This window comes from Corylus avellana, chromosome ca1 (assembly GCF_901000735.1).
Source record: "Corylus avellana chromosome ca1, CavTom2PMs-1.0".
NCBI lineage: Eukaryota > Viridiplantae > Streptophyta > Magnoliopsida > Fagales > Betulaceae > Corylus > Corylus avellana.
Window position 1 is genome coordinate 40,995,035 of NC_081541.1, and position 18,104 is coordinate 41,013,138.

General features: G+C 34.1%; 1 protein-coding gene across 1 annotated transcript; it reads right to left on the bottom strand.

The window, feature by feature from the left end:
- Positions 1 to 13,151: 13,151 nt before the first annotated feature.
- LOC132190970 (chaperone protein dnaJ A6-like) lies at positions 13,152 to 17,785 on the bottom strand. The gene is made up of 8 exons (XM_059605998.1): positions 17,677 to 17,785; positions 16,343 to 16,510; positions 15,275 to 15,440; positions 14,988 to 15,129; positions 14,379 to 14,512; positions 14,151 to 14,293; positions 13,839 to 14,037; positions 13,152 to 13,744 (listed from the first exon to the last, which is right to left on the bottom strand). The coding sequence occupies exons 2-8, from the start codon at positions 16,490 to 16,492 to the stop codon at positions 13,419 to 13,421; spliced, it is 1,260 nt and encodes a 419-aa protein (XP_059461981.1). The 5' UTR covers positions 16,493 to 16,510; positions 17,677 to 17,785; the 3' UTR covers positions 13,152 to 13,418.
- Positions 17,786 to 18,104: the final 319 nt, after the last annotated feature.

The following is an 18,104-nucleotide window of genomic DNA, read 5'->3' on the forward strand; positions in this document are numbered from 1 at the left end:
GAATGTCCCAATTGGTCTATGGAACACCAATTATGCCATTTGAGTAATGCTATATGCTTCTCTCTTTTTATTTTTTATTTTTTTATTTTATTTTTATTTTTATTTTTAAATTAGTAATGCTATATGCTAAACAAACATCCTATAAATATTTTACAAAGTTAATATCGCACGGTCTAATAGCTAGCATTTTAATAAAAGTTTATTAAAGGGCTAGTAGATCCTGTTATGCCAATTTTGTAGAATATTTATTTATAGGATGTTTGTGTTGTATGTAATATAACATTATTCGTGCCGTTTTTGTTGCAAAGGTTCAAACTTGCAACCGATGAGTGGTGTTCCCATTTGCCATAGTCGTCGTTACCTCGTTGTAATCCATATGACCATGATTATGAGTGCTTATTTGTCATTTTTACCAAAGAGTAATGTTAGAAATTACATTTTTATTTCACAATGCTGACATCATAGTCTCACCAACTCTTGGATTAGTCATTGTTTTAAAAAAAAAAAAAAATTAAATTAAAGGGTTGGCTGAGAAATTGAGATTAACCATTAACATTATAAGATAAAAATATGACTTCTAGTATTATTCTTTCACCAAATTGATAGGAGCTCTCTATTATGTCTATTAGAATATTCAATATTATTTTATTATGTTGCCTTATATATTTTAGGGTTTAGTCTCGGATTTCTTATTTATCACTCATGGCCTCTTTATATATAGAGGTCCCTGTAATCATATCATCAATATAAAAAAAAATGTAGTCTATTATATACTTCTGCTCTCTCTTTCTCTCTTCTCTCTCTCATTCTTTCGCTCAAATATATTCAACAATATATTTATCATGGTATCAGAGCCACTTTCTGTGGCCTCCAATAAATGTCTTTGACGTTTTCTGGGGCTCCTTCCGACGACCTCCCTTTTCCGGTTGTTCGCGTGCCGCCAAGTGGTCATCCGCTCAAAATCTCTTCCATGCCTTCATCGCAGCCTTATCTGGGAAAATTCATCCCAGATTCTAGCTTGCGAGGTAGAGATCTACAGATTTGTGGAAAATCCGCGGCCAACGGCCCTCCAGCAACACCTTTGCCACGTCAGCACTTTCAACCCGATCCAAAACGGTTGACCCGGTCCAGTGGGTTAGACCCAGATCCACGGATCTGGTAATCTGATCCGTCAACTCGACCAAGATGGATGACCCGATCCAGTGGGTTAGACTGATATCCACGGATCTGGCAATTTGATCCTTCAACTCGACCAAGCGGGTCTCATTCCATTTCGGTCCACTGGGTTTTACAACCCGAACCGGATCCATCCAAGGCACCAAACCCGGTCCAAAACTGGTTTCTAACCGGGTCATCAAGTTCGGATCTCCAACCCAGTTCAGCTGAATATGACAACTGGGTCAAGCTATCCAAACCGATCCAACTTAGTCAACCTGGTCCACCGGGTTAGACCCGGTTCATATTATTTTGGGTCAACCATATTCAATGGTCCATTGGTTATGGCCAAATCTTGGCCCATGTAATCGGCCCAATGTAGCATATAAGGCTCTCATCCAAGTTCAAGCCCAACATTTTGGGCTCAACTGCCGCCGCCGCCCTTCGTCGACCGCCACCGGCCGCCTCACTCTGGCGACCCAAAAAAAAAAAAAAATCGTAATTTCCCTTTCTTTTTCCTAAACTCAATCTTACACTTTGAGTTTGAAAGGGAATGTTAGAATATTTGATATTATTCTATTATGTTGCCTTATATATTCTAGGGTTTAGTCTATGATTTCTTGTTTATCACTCATAGCCTCTTTATATATAGAGACTCTTGTAATCATATCATCAATATAGAAGAGATGTAGTCTATTATATGCTTCCGCTCTCTCTTTCTTTCTTCTCTCTCTCATTCTTTCGCTCCAAGATATTCAACAATATATTTATGATCAATGCCGATTCCAAGTGGGAATAGGATTCTCTCCACTTCACTTTTGAGATGAATTATTTTAGAGTCTAAATTTTGTTTTGTTACATTTAATTGCGGATATAGTGTCACATTATTTTAAAATTTTTAAAAGAGTAAAATTTAATTTGAACTATAAAATAAAGAGGATCTTGATCCCTTTAAAAGATCATTCTTTGAAGCTACCATTGAAAGGGTACAACAATAGTGCAATAAATTAATAGTCAAGATTGGATATGCAAATTACCCCTCTAAAGATTCACATAAGAAGCAAAACCTAACTTGTGGGCTATTCATATGGCGTACCTAATCCTCCAAGTTGCCTTTGTTTCTATTAACCTTTAAATGTAGTATTCGGAATTTAGTGACTTTGGGAGGAGTTTAGTTGAGCTACCCGAGGACTATAGCCTTTAGAAGGATCAGCACAAAGAATATTGAAAATTTGGAAAATTTTCTAGGTCCATTGTAACAAGTTTTTGACTCCTACCTTTTATTTTTATTTTTTTTTTCTTTTCTTTTGTTTTTGTTTTTAATTTTTTTATAACAATTCTTTATTTATTTCATAAAAATAGAGTATATTATTCTAACAAAACAATATTATAGATACAATGAGAAATTTCTTCCATCTAAATCTAGTCTATACTTCGTTTAAAACTTTGAATTTTACTGTTCTAATTAGTTTTTAGACCTACAGCATATTCCGACAAATCACGTTCTTGACCACTGTCTGGTTTATTAGGACTTTCTCAACTAGACAGTAATTTTCTTGCTTTTACATCTCTATTACAAATGCATTCCCAAATGTAATATGTTTCGATGTCTCTATCATCAATGATAATTTACTATTTTTTTTAGGAGAATCTTTTATATTCATTTATTGAAAAAAGATCACGAGTATAAAACTCTTACATCAAATAGCATAAAGCTTTGATAAATCATAGCCAGAGCTATGAGGTTATAACGTCATAGAGACAAATATAAAAATATTACAATCAAGTTCTATTTATAACTTCAACATTCGCTAACCCATGTCCAAACTTACAGTTATAGAATAGATCTGTTCCAGGCATACTCAATTTAATACATAGGTAGCCCATATTTCTAACTTTTTATTTTCTTGGCGATGGGAGTAAAACGTTTATACCGAAACTAATCCTCCTCGACCCAAAGGCTAAGATAAAAACCTTCATCTGAAAGATCGCTCATGAAAATAGATCTAAGGAGAAGTCAGATCCTTATTAAAAAAACAAAAACAAAAGCACTAAAAAAAAACCAGCAAACAACTATAACAGCCAAGGCGAGAGAGACAACGCATTGGCCTCAGAAATACTCGAAATCAGAGAGAGAGTAAAATCAAAGTTCAAACTCAAAATTACTTCTTTTAATATCTTGATAAATTATTAGCTATCTAATAAATACAATTAGAGAAAAATAATAATTTTAATCACTTAATAAATCATCTCCTATTCATGTTACATTAATTAAGATAAATTTTAATTTTCTAGAGTTTGAGGTGAACCCTTGCAGAAGAAGTCACGCAATCATAAGTGATTGATTGAGTTTATGAATTATAAATTTTTAAGAGATATGTTCTTGATACTTCAAATTTTGCTAACCCATATTAAAATTAGGTTTTAATCTCTATTAGTGTAATAGTGTCCATCAATTAGACTAATTAGCCTTTATATATATATAGATTGTACTAAAAATTATACTAATTAGTCATTTCAATAAAATTGTTTATTTGTGTATGATTGCCCTACTTTGTCTTTTCAAAACATCAATTTCTTGACTGACCCTAGTGGTCCATCAACTTTTTGGGGTCTAATCAATTTAAGGAAGAGAGCCGCACGTATGGAATTAGATAAATAATATTAATTATGGGTAAATAAAGTTAAGCCAATCAACATTTTTTTTTTTTTTAATTCCTTCAAAAAAAAAAAAAAAAACATTTTTTAATGAAATCTAAAGGATGTTCTGGTAATTAGATATCCCTTATTCATCGGTGGACATAGACTTACCAAGTTTAGAGTTAACTTTTAGTCACTTGAGTGGTGTTAGGGCATGAGTGATGACAGAGAGAAAACAGGTGTGATGCACGCCCATGTTTTTTAATATTATATATATATATTTTAATTATAATATTAAAATATATTATTTTAATATTAAAAAATATTAAAAAACACTGGCGTGCATCACGCCCGTGTTCTCTCTATCATCACTTGTTAAGGCATTGTAATTTTTAGTGTAAAAATATTTATAAATTGATGTTATAATTTATAATTAGTGAAATAATTAAACAAATAATTTGGTTTATTAATTTATTTTAATTATTTTATCAATTGTGGATTGTCACATCAATATATAAATGACTTTGCAGTAAAAATTGTAGTAGTTCAAAGCAATTTATTAATCATTTTGTTCTAAAATATTTTATAAATGATTTTGTAGTAAAAATTGTAGTAGTTCAAAGCAGTTTACTATCCATTTTGTTCTAAAATATTATACTAACAAAAATGTTTAGAAGTGTTACAATTTTTTTACAAACTCTTACGACCGTCCACATTTTATGAAATTGAGTGTCACATAGATTATTATGCGACAATTCATATTCTAATGGCTGACATGATAAGTGTCAAGTGTAAAAATTATGAATTAGACTCCAAGTTGTTAAGAATAAGATTATCAAACCAATTATTAAGCCAATTACTATAGTTATCAATACCAAAATCCAAGAAAGTATAAAAATCAAATAATACAAAGATTTTGGTAATTAAATAGAAACCTTTTGAAGAAAACCACTTTGGAGGCAATTCTAAAGGCATTTATTATAGAAGACTTGATTGATCGTTCTTACAAAAGCCCTGTAATTATGATTTCACCACCTTGATTGACTAATGCATTGATCGAGCCTCTTGGGCTTTTCTATTGGATTGTGTTGCATCATCTCAATCGATCTAGCATAGATTGACCATTTACCCGAGCTTCCCAAGTTTTAGTACTAGATTTAATGCATCAACTCAATCGATTGACCTTAGACCGAGGCATCGACTGACACCACTCCTACTTCAATTCTTGATGTTTCTTGAACCGCATTTTGATCACGACTTAACCTTACAACACATCATATTTTTATACTAAAATTGCTAACACTAAAAACCTAACAACATGGACTACCACACCGATTTGTAAACATAGTAAGTTTTATGTAGATTACCATGTGTCAAATTACATTTTAGTAACTAATGTGATAAGTATCTCATAAATTGTCATGTCAATTTGTAAACAACTTATAGTAAAAAGTACAATTTCCCTATCAAAACTCTTATACTAAACTCCATTATTGTTCAGAATCCAAAACATGTATGACAAGTTGATAATCAGAATCTACGTTTTGGACGGTGCTTAGACAACTCCACATGGTATAGTTAATTTGCATCACCATTAAAAAAAAAAGTACTGAAAGCAATTTAATATGATCAAAGCAACATAGTATGTTACAGTTACAGTTTATGGCTCAAGAGTGTCCAGGGGGTTATTATAGCATAAGCTCGACCCTTTATTGCTATTGGAACAAAGAAAAGGTTATTATAGGATTGCACAAAATCCGCCCGAACCAGGGACAGATCCAGCTTTCAATTTAGGGAGGGATAATGGCCAAAATTTTTTTTAGGGAGGAACTAATTTGTAAAAAATACCTTAATTTTTTTTTTTTTAACCTTAAATTTTTTTTTTTCTTGTAATTTTGGGGGGACCAGGGCTACTCCCAGTCCCACCATAGATCTATCTCTAATCTGAACCTGAATCGACTTGAACTTACCAAGCAAACCCGAGCTTCTTCGTCAGCTCCCGACAAGGCTTGGGTTGGGATTTGTAACGATTTTTCGAATTCGTCGGGGAATCCCCGATTACATTATATTGTACTTTCTCTTCTTACCAAAATTTCCTACCTAATTCTCTACATTTGTTTTCTAGTCAAACAGCAGGTCCTCTTCTTCCCTTCCAATTGAAATGAGCCTGTTTAAATATGTAAAAATTAATACAAAACATGAGGGGCATGCAAGTTGTGGCATTTACTAAGGCTATAGAACGACCAAAACTGAATACAATTTAATATGATCACGTTTAAACACATGAGAATTAACCCTAAATAAAAAAATATGCCCCACATATCTTCATATCTATGACCATTTGGAGATTTGAATTAATCCTACACCCAAACATGCCCCACTCAAAAGTGGTTTAATTAACTATGATGACGATTGTGACTCGAATCTGATTTCCTACATGCATGTATTTGGTCCCATACATTGCCAATCAAAAAATATTATCCAATATTAAAATTTACAACTTTTCATAATTGTTGATTGATCAATCATCATCATCATTGCTACCACATAATGTTAGTAGCTGAGGTGGTTCTATCACAGCCATTTAAATGAGAACTAATCATTGAAAACTAATTCCCATATTTGTATGATAATATGAAGGTTTGAGTAATCATTGAGTAGTATGGCGAAGTTGATCAATTGATTATATTCAGGGACGGAATTAAGATTTCTCATCAGGGTCGAAAACATGAATGAAAGGCCAAATCTAATTTTGATCGGGTAAAATTTAACTTTTAGTCATATGTTGAGGGAAAATTTTAAAACTGGGGGCGTGACGGCCCCCGGCGGCCCCTTAATTTTATTCCCGATTATGATGATGATTGTAAAGTCAAAAGTGCTACATTTCTATCTTGCTTTTGAACATGTGATAGTCTTTATCTTTTGGAATTGTATTTCAATTTCATCACTAGAATTCAGAGACAAATTTGCAAAAAAATAAGCACTCAAAATATTGGGACATAAGAAAATGTTGCAATATGTTTTGTTTGCTGAGTTGCAACAGGTCTATTAATACTCATTTGAGAGTAGACCATTCACATCTGGAATTCGAATCATAATATCCGATTGATTTTTAGAATTTGTATTCCTCACTTCATTTTTAATGACAAATTCTTCTTTGTAAATCTTGCAATGCTTCTTTCAATTTTCAAAGTTTTTTTTTTTGATTGTGCATGCAAATGTCCGAACTATCTTGGCCCTATTGTCCCCACCCTAATGATGGTTCAAAAAATATTCCCCATAGCCTGCATGGATGGTAGCTCAAAATTTAGAATGAAAGGTGGAGAACAATTTTGAGAAAATGAGTGGCAAGTGAGTAGAGAAGATATTAGTGGGATGGGGCAGAAAAATGAATAAGATTTTATTTTGTTGCACGCCACACGTTAAATATGTTGTCACACTATTTAAAAATTTCAAATAACGTGATGTCATGTACACAGTTAGATATAACAAAATAAGATAGTAGCCATGAAATAGAGAGAATCCTTGTCCCGTTGTCGGATGAGGCGGCATCTTGTCCGCATCGTTGAGTTATTAATACCTTACTTTTCTCACATGCTTTGTCATTAATTAAGCCGCCTTCAAACAATCTCCTAGAAAAAAATGAAAAATGAAAATAGTAAAGGCCCTTGACACCAATCCATATGTGATATGACTTCTATATATTTGTATTTAATTTGGATGCCACTTTAAACATGCAATCAAGCAAATTTCTTGCTGTCATTCTCTGCATTTAGGAAGAAAGATGAATATATATATTGATACTTTTAAGTATGCATTATGATTCAAAGTAATTCTTCAAATCTTGTTGAAGATATTCTAAAGAACTCCACAAAATTCCTTCTTAAATTATATCTTTATTGTAACTTTTGAATTTGAAGCACACCCTTTTTGTTCATTCCTTTTTCTCAAGCTAATTGCCTCTCTGGGCAACTTCCTAAGTGGGCTCATTGTCATTTATTCATGTATAACCTGTTAAAATATTTTTTTGGATAGGAAATTTCATGCTTTGTATAAAATTTGGACTATTCTTCATCCACACTTAGGGCACGTTTGGGAGTATAATTTCAATAAGTGTGATTTTAAAAATTGCGTTTTTGAAATCGCTACTTTTTAAAATCGCATATGTGTTTGGTAAAACATGTTAAGAAGTTTTTTTTTTTTTTTTTTTTTTTTAATATATATTTTTTATATTTTTTATCAATTGAGTGTTTGGATAACATTAGCATATAATTGCGGTTTCATGGCCAAATAAGTAAATATTACGCCAAATTTTGTTTTAAACAAAATCGTGATTTTAATTTAAATTCGCACTTTTTTCAAATAAGCACCCTTAGTCAGCTTATAGAAATCGCAAACTTTTTCACGATTTTAAAATTTGCGTTTTTAAAATCGTAATCTCAAACACTCTAAAATTGCGGTTTGGTTTAAAAACGCAGATTATTTTTTAAAAAACACACTCCCAAACGAACCCTTAGTCTAAAGATTGGCTAAGAGTTGCTTTGGCTAAATGGTGGGTTGCTTCATTTTCTTTTCTTTTAATATGACCTGCAAATCAAGATTGGAGACCATTTAACATTGCTCGTGTATCATCGATCAATTGCCAATATTGACTCTAACAAGAGCACTCCAATCATAAAACATGCACAATTTTTAACGTATATTTGTTGAAGCCTAAAATCTCTGCCAAATCCTACTGCCTTTCAAGCAGCCACCGCCTTCACAACCTTTGGGACAAGAATACATGGCAATGTGGTACACATAGTAGCAAAACGATTTAAATTCACTATAATTAAGCTTCTCATCGTACAATAATTCCAATCCTAGGGCCTAGGCTGTCAAAGTCTTGAATATGTTGCCCAAAAAAAAAAAACCCTAAAGATAGAAATTAAACTTCTCTATGTTGCCAACTTCTTTGAATATATACAGAATTGGCTTTTTCTTCAAATTTGGCAAATGTCGGTTGATTGTATATATATATTTTTTTATAGTTCTATCATTCAAATTATATTTTTTATTTGGTCCTTTTGAATGCCATATTCAAAGATAGGATCATTGAAATTCACCAATTGCAATTTGTCCTCATTCGTCTCAAAAAATAAAATTAAAAAAAAAATAAAAGAAGAAGAAGAAGAAGAAAGTGAATTGAGCAAGGAAAGAAACAAATGAATGTGGCATGTCATCATTTTCTTCTAGACAGGCTTATTTGCCATCTCCTTTTATTTTTCCTGAGCTAATTTGTCATCTTCTTATATATATAAAAAAAGACTAGTTGTTGCACCTTTTTATTAAAAACTATTATTATATATAAAGTAAAGTTATAATAATAATAATAATAATAATGTTTCTCATTTAGCTCCTACATGCCTACCACAACTAGTTTATACTGGCGGCTTCAACTATAAGCCCAACTTTATTTCTTGGTCTGAGCAAGATATGACTTATTTGAAATAAATTGATTCTTAAAAAATTAATGTTTATGTGAGATTCAGTATATTCAATAGTTCATTCCAGCATCAATTGCTAATTCTTGGACATTGAGATTAATGGGCGATTAGGATGTTTATTTAGGCTTGGAAGTTGTAATCAAACAAGCAAGACCGAGCGTGGTAGCGTGAAAGTCGTTGCGTGTTAACGCAACCGTTTTCTTGCTTTCCTTTTCAAACAAATAGAAATGATTGAATTTTTTTTTTTCTATTTTGAATCATGCTAGGTCTAATTTCTATTAGGTTAGATTATTCGTAGTTGCATATTTACAATACAAACAAGGTGATCAATTGGATATTTGATTAACTTCTATAAGGCTTGCCTAACCCAGAGCTACATAACCAAAGGCTCTCATTACTCGAGATCGTGGAGCCCACTTATTGAACGACCTGTCGGCTAGAATGCCGACGACTTGCCAAAATGAGCCAAAATTGGGAAAGGCCCGAAAATCAAGCCTACAGTTAGTCTTAGCCCAACACTAGGATGTGCCTACATCCTGATGGAGTGCACCACAGTCAATTTCCTCTGCTGATAGGTCAGATAACGGTCCCTCACGTTAGAAACCTTCTCAATATTTGCGGAATAGAATATTCACATTCTGACTGCATGACCGTAACAATCTCTAATTCCCTTAACATAAGTCTAGTTGAAGGCCCATAAACCCTAGAGGAAGGAGGGCAGGAACGACCAGACTATATAAAGAAGGTTAGTCCTTCATCAGGTACGCAATCATTTCTTACACCCTCACTCTATCAATTTGCGTTCCTTAATTTCTTTCTTACTATTTCTAACTTAATCATCAGAAGTGGTTATGCTAGACCTTCGGTGAACCTTTCTCATCACTATTTTCTCTAACTTCAGGCTTCTTTTACTGCATGACTTACAATCACTATATCAACATTAGTAATCATCAAACGAAAACAAAACATGAAAAAGAAAAAAAAAAAAGAAAAGGTATTTCTGATAAAGGCTGTCAATACTATTTATAAAGAGAATGCAACAGTTTACATCTCTCCATTGCAACTATTATAGCTTTCATCTTCTAAGTCTTTTGGGTATCCTAGTATGATGATGCATGGTGGACCACATCATGTGACATGTACAATATGATGGTTAATGGTGGATGAAATCATGAAACCTTTCTTTACCCTGGGCTTTCATAGAAGGCCACCCTGCTCTCTCAACTATGGCAAGCAAGGATTTGACACCAAAAGTAACTTAGCCTTCACTATTGCTGATGATGATGAACCCATGACTTAATTGGGAGAAATTCAAGCTCTGGATCCCACAATCATCCCATGTTTTAGTGGACAGTGCTGTGTAAGATCAAAAAGTACTCTGTCACATTGGTTGGGTCCATGACAACATGCTTTGTTCCTCGCTTAGCATATTTAAAAAACACAGATTCGGATAAAGTTTTTTCTCTAAATTGGATTGGAATAAATTTATCAACTCCAATCCATTATATTAATATTTGTTCTTAGAGCATATGATTTTCATATGCATATGGGAATCACGTGCTCTAAGAACTTATATCATTTAATAGACTGAGTGGGATTGATTTCTTACAATCTCAAAGATGATTCTAAGAATATATTGTCACATTGTTTATGATTTTTAAATAATGTGACACCGTGTATACTGTTAGATGCAACAAAATAAAATCTTGACCATGAAAATAAAGGGTCCTAAACTCATTCTAATCTAAGTACCTGTCTTCTCGGTCAATAAATGATCACAAGGCGAAAAGTTCGAAGTCTCCTCAAACCTAGCTTGGTCTACACTATATCATCAAAAATGAGGAATTTGTTCTAAAAAGTGGTACATGATAAGAAGCCTAAGAAGGAAGAATTTAGAATTATATGTGACATCATAGGAAACCTAGAATAAGCAAGTTTTTTATGAGCCATATCCGATGCCAACTAAATTCAATAGATTTAAAAGAAACCTACCATTTTTGGCAAATACCTCAATCTACTGTAGCTAATTAGTTGATTCTGCTTGGTTTTTAGTGTTCATCTTCTTTTTGGCATAGTTGTTGGGTTAGGGTGGTTGCCTTGGCTGTTTGAACTTGTTCGTTTGTAGTCTTTGTGGTTTTGTGGTTCAGCTGTTTTTTTTTTTTTTGGCTACTTATTTATTGGATAATGTGGAGGCCATAGGCTTTGGTTATGAATTAACAAAATTGTCCCAAAAATCTTTGAATTTGGCCTTTTAATTGTCATATATATATATATATATATATATATATATATATATATGACAAGGCCAAATCTCGAATTTTTAATTGTCAAAATTAGAAACTCAAATAAAACTTAAAGACTTTTGGGACAACTTCCAATTTATAACTGCAATGAAGAGAGGGGGAAGAACAAATAATTCCCAAGACCTTTTGTCTCAAACCCATTTTTCAAGGCAGTTTTTGCGAGTTCTTCTAGAGGAGTAATGCTAAAAGGAAGAAAGTTTTTGTGAGCTCTTCTAGAGGAGGAAGACCTATATCCTCAACGTATACAGTGACAATAACAAATCCGGATTATGACTTCTTAATGAAAGACATGGATAAATTGAATTATTCTCAAATCTTTCTTTCGATAGATATTCACATATAAGAATGTATTGTTTGCACCCAAATTGCTTTATAACCCATATGAAGATCTTCATGTATATATAATTATCTAGTGATTCATATAAATACGCTATGATCACATCTATTAAACAAAAATGAGAACCTTTTGTGATTACCAAGCCAATTTTTCTCATTACGTTTATTTAGACTACAAAGTCCAAATATTCATTAAATTGTTCTTATTATGGTTATTCATCTCCTTTGCTATATCTTTCTCATCTTCCTCGAGACTATTTTATAAGCACAAATCGTAATGAAAGGATAAGAAATATGAAAGGTTGATGCATGAATCAAGGGGTTATATGAATATAGTTGAAAGAGAAATACACCACCTTAATTTCACTGAACTGACGTGCCAATGCTTATCGAGCCTTGATTTTTTATTTTATTAGAGATTGATTCAAGGGATATGCATTGGCCCAGTAGGATGGGATGGGATGAGATGAGATGAGATGAGAGGAGTATTTATCATTACACTTAACGTGAAAGGGCTTGGTAGATTGAAAAAGTACATTGCAACTTCTTGAGTGGTAATTTAAGGGGAGCAAGTATAATTCCTCCTAAAAAAGCCATTCTATATCAGAGTGCATGACAACCACCGCCCACCGGTAACTTTCTTGATCATAAGAGTCCTTCAACATTGATGAATGTTGCAAGGCTTTGAGCACAACAGTGCTGGATTTATTGCCTAATTACAGACAAGGTGGAAAAATTTTGCTCGAAATATGGAAAAAAAAAAAAAACCTCAAATTACCAATCCAACGGCTGATGACCTATGCAGCTATAGTAGAAATTAATTTCATAAATATCCAAATCAAAGATAACAAACCAGCAAACTGGCCATAATTGGGCTAAATCTGGGTAGTAACTGCAGTTAAAAATCATTCCGCCATTGGGCTGAACGATTTTGGGAACTGTCACAATGAAAAAAATTTTGAAATCATATAAATCAAGTAAATCATCTCACCTTTAGCTGAAAGAGTAATGTTAAAAACTACATTTTTATCTCATAAATATCTCACACTACAGATGTGACAGTTATAACCAACTCTTAGATAAGTCATTATTGCTAGTCAGCATTGTGGGATATTTATAAGATAAAAAAATGTAATTTCTAACATTGCTCCGATTAAAAAGACATCTGAACTTTTTTCGGATAAGTAATTCCATATCATTAAATAAGCACAAAAGAGCACAACCTTCCGACTGAAAAGATATCTAAACTTTTTTTGGTAAGTAATTCAATATCATTAAATAAACGGAACGGAGCACAACCTTAGCACAAAGGAAGTAGTGCGCATCTAAACTAAACTACAAAAACCGCAATACCGGTAAAAATAAATAACACAAAACACAAGTCTTGAAGCGTTAAGAAAAATAAAAATATGCAGTTGTAATTGCATATTACACTCGCATGTTGCCACGTGATAGTGCATACTGCTAAAATAGTGACTAAAAAAAAAATGAGATAGGCTTACTGCTGTGCACACTGCACTCTTGGCATTGTTGGCTCATCATCCTCATCATAAGCCTCTTGATATTGATGTTGCTGCTGCTTACGTCTCATCTCATCCTCCATGTTAACATCATGCAGAGTTGTCTCCTCAAAATTGTCCAGCTCCATGTCTGTCAAGTGCTTGCTAGGCCTTGGGGGCAGTATTGTCTCTAAAGTCCGGCATTGTTCATGAGAAAGAATTCCTGAGTCAGGGAAATCCACATTGAAGTGAATGTAAAGTCGGCCCTTGATAAACGGTCTCTGGTGATCTGGCATTCCCTCATCATTGATTGCTTTGGATTGACCTGCATTTGGAAATACTTGATGAGCAAAGGAACTAAAAAGCTTGGGAGGAAAGAAATTGAATCATGGATTATCATGGAAGTCACTGAGTAATACCAGGCTTAATGATCTCCCCAGGATTTGATTTGATCAGAAGCTGTCTGCCGTCAAGATGGGTAAGCGCAAACTGAAACCCACAAAGAGCCTCTGTCAAATTGAGGGAATGTTCAACATAAAGATCATCATACTTCCGCTTAAACTTGGGGTGCTCCTTCAGTTGCAATATAAAAACAATGTCTCCAGCGATGGTATCAGGCTGCAAACCACAAGAAATATGAGCCAATTTTAGTAGCACTTAAATGGACTAGTGGAGTGTAATAAGAAGAAAATACACTAGTGTTGTCCAATTGCAAATGTAATTTCACTTGCCGCTTGATCGGCTTGTCCCTCAAACACAATCTTCTCGCCATGCTGCATCCCTTTTTCAACATGCACCTCCAACACCTTCTTTTCTTGAGTAACCTTGCTTCCTTTGCATGGTGGGCATTTATCTCTCTCACTGATGACCTCACCTACATCAATGATAGATACATTCCAGAATGAAAACAGCACCATCAAATATCATTAATATGGACCATATATGTCTCAGTGAAGTACCTGAGCCTCTGCATTCGGGACATACATGTTGCATCTGTTGAATCATGCCCAATCCAATCTGTCTGGTTGTAATTTTCATTCCTGTACCTTGGCATCCATAACATCTCCCAGATACTCCACTTTTTGAACCTTTCCTGAAATATTTAGGGATGGATTAAATCGTTATTGTAAAGTTTTCTCCATCACGAGCCATTTCTCTCCTCTACATCTACCTTTTCATGTTTACTGGGGACAACTAGGGAAGGAGTCCAAGCAACTTCCAGTTAATAAGTATTCTGACGTCCCCTACATTATACATATATTTGAGTGGAATGGGGATGGAGAAAGGGGGATGACATCCAACATATAGAAGACAACAACATTACTAATACATTTTTATGTACCAACACCGAGCAACGATGAGTTTTAAATATAGTTTTAGGAAACAAGACAATGGGGGAAGGACAAGATAACTACAGCAATAATTCTGCAACAGTGTAGTAAAAGGGACCATACAACCATAAACATGGCTTTTAAATAAAAGTTATTGGAGAAAAGGGATTTAAATGGTCACATACAAACATAATAACAATGAATGAAGAATACAATAAGCTAAGGTAGAGGAAATACCCTTTACATTTCTGGCATAAAATATTCCTAGAAAGAGATAGTTTCTTTGTTGTGCCATTGTACAAGTCCTCCAAAGAAACCTTCAGAGTATGCACCACATCCTCACCATGTTTCTGCCTTCTTCCTCGTGAGCTGCCACCACCTGGGTCAGAGCACCAGAAGAAAATGTGCTTATAAATGAACATTTTATTTAAGTGGAAGGTTAGATCAAGATTCACCCCCAAAAAAAGAAAAATAAAAAAAGGGAAAGAAAGAAAAAAAAGTAAACAAATTCAGTATTCTCTTACCACCAAAGGCTCCTCCACCAAAAAATGACTCAAATATATCAAATGGATTATGACCGGGACCACCTCCTCCCATTCCCTCCTTGAGGGCATCTTCACCATATTGGTCATACATTTCTCTTTTCTCTGGATCGCTGAGAACTTCATAGGCTTGAGCCAGTTCCTTGAACTGATCCAGGATGCCAGAAAAGTAGCATTAAAAATATGACTGATGCATGCCCTTAGACAAAGTGATACACGCCCTCATAGGTACAAAACTTCTATTCCCATGTCTACTAATATCATTTATATGATAGCCATAGCAATTTTAGTCACCAAAATGTAATAAAATTTATATTATTATGTTTGTATGTGACCATTTAAATCCCTTTTCTCCAATAACTTTTATTTAAAAGCCATGTTGCAACCTTAGAAAACACATGAATGAAAATTCCAAGGACTATACAAGTTAAAGAATAGCATATTGAAACCTATTCATCAAGCATAATCTACATCGGACAGGTTTGTGTCATGCACTGACAGGAAGAGGTAGCTAGAATGGCTACATCCACAGGTTGACTATAATACCTTCCGGGAAATTTTTTTTCCATAAAGACCCATTGATTGGTGCAAAACCATTTCTTTTTGGGGCCAAAGTGAAAAGTAACATATAGAAGTACTTCAAATTCTTTTGTTGATGACTGACAAGTGATTGACCAAGATATACTTTGCAACAGGAAAAACAATCTTTTGAGCAGTTGGCCAAAAGGGGAAAACGACAGAAAGTAGGGAGAATTTATTTCTATTTTTATATTAGCATGTGGTAGTTCAGCACAAGGTGTGGACTTCAGCATATTTTGGCTCCTTGCAAATATCAATTTTTTACAACTCTTTCAGTATTAACAGCCGCAAACAAGCACATGAAGATCTAAATTCACAATAATATAATTAATTGAGCCTGTAATGAATTGGATAACAAATACAATCTATATAATACCCAATAATTTCTGTACAAGGCAAAGTAAGTCGCACACATTTGAGTGAGCATATGTACGTATGTATGTATGCATGCATATGTTTCTGAGGGCCCACCTTCTCAGGATCTCCACCTTTGTCAGGGTGATTCTTGATTGCAGCTTTCTTGTACGCCTTCTTCAGTTCATCTTGACTTGCACTTTTTGAAACACCAAGAATCTCATAGTACTTGGTGCTGTCACTCTTCCTTGGCGCACGCCCAAACATGATTGAAGCGCTTTAAAGCTTATCACACACAAAAAAAAAAAGAATGAAAAAAATGTACTTTAAAACATCTGCTTATTCAAAGGAGAGGCAAATTCAATTCCGCAGGTCTCTAAATGCCAATACCAAATTTGGAAACGTAGCAAAATCATATAACTAGCTACAAACAAACAAACATAACAGGAAAAAGATGCACAAACATGCATACAACTATAGTCACAAGCGAGCATAAATTCAATCATATGTTAAACAACCAGGTTAGCAGAACGGAACATAGTCCCCCAAAAAAAGTTCCAAAGACGATCTCTTAAGCTTTACTTATCTTGGAATATCATGCCTTTGAAGAAAAAATATGACACCTATTCCATTAACTTGTAAGTAATAATTTCCGAGCCGAAAAAGAGAAGCTCATTTAACCATGCTATTACATAGAGACTTCAATGCAATAACATTGTGGTTTGCAGCCCTCAAAATTGGTAGCGACAATGGCTACAGGAAAGCTCCCAGCATAAAAGTTGAATTTCAAACAATTGTACCAATCCAGAAGGAAGAAGACTCGAACTAAATAATAGATAGTAGCAGACCTTCTCCCTACTAATCCACAAACCCATTACTAACCACTGAAAAAAAGAAAAGAAAAGAAAAAACTTGCAAAACACTTCATTAAATATAAGCTAACCAGCCAACAATGAGCATACCACTAAAGATCCCTAAAAAATTAAAAACAGCAAGCTCCAGCAGGGTAAAAAATCCAGTTTCATAACAAAACAAAAAAGCCTCTTGAGCGCTTAAACAACAAATTTGCTAAAATTTCATGCATCCTCCAAACCCTTTCACCATAGAATCAACATCAAAAGTGGGTCTCAAGTACCGGTCATACAATTCCAAAAAAAGCTTATGCCTCATGCAGATAGTAATTATACAAATTTAATATTTTCCTTCGCAAATTTATATAAATAACCAACAAAACGAAAATAAACCCAGAAATCATAAGCAATTTTTGATACTGAAAAATCCATCTTATCAACTGCCAACAAGTTATGACACAACAATCCCTAAAATAGTAAAATCCTTAATGTCTCCAAAAAAAAAAAAAAAAACCCTAATTTCTAATGAATCTAACAGAAAGATCTAAGCTTTAACAGATCAAAAGGGTTCAGAGAGAGAGAGTGCAAAGTAAGAGATACCTTATAGGAATTTACAGAAGGACCCAAAGTATGGAACCCTCTGAATCTCTCACCGAAATATTCAGAGAAGTTGTTTTTACCCAATTGTTGTTGGGGGATCTTCTATAGGGGAAGGAATTGCTATTGCCAGAGCTGGATATGCCGGTTCGTAAAGACCTTTAGACTTAAAGCTTATTTCTGAATCCTGATTGGTCAGTGGTGGGCGATAAGTCTTCCTGTAGCAAAATTACTATCTGGAAATAGCTTTTCCGCAAGAAGAGGGAAATTTGGGTGGCAGTGATTGTGTTACCTGCTCTGTGAGGTAACTAGCAGAAACGCCGGAAAGGTTGTGTACGCCTGGGCCCCACCCTAAGAGCGCGCTTTGGGAGACCAAGATGTGATTGGCTAACTACTATTGACATCGCAGTTTGCGAGCTGTTAGGGCTGAG

Bases quoted from the DNA above. Each gene is read 5' to 3' on its own strand.
- LOC132190970 (XM_059605998.1), bottom strand. From the start codon at position 16,492: ATGTTTGGGCGTGCGCCAAGGAAGAGTGACAGCACCAAGTACTATGAG. The intron at 15,130-15,274 runs GTAAGAGAATAC...GCTCTGACCCAG, and splicing joins TGGTGGAGGAGCCTTTGGTG to GTGGTGGCAGCTCACGAGGA. The intron at 14,038-14,150 runs GCAAGTGAAATT...TGTGGTTTGCAG, and splicing joins AGGGACAAGCCGATCAAGCG to CCTGATACCATCGCTGGAGA.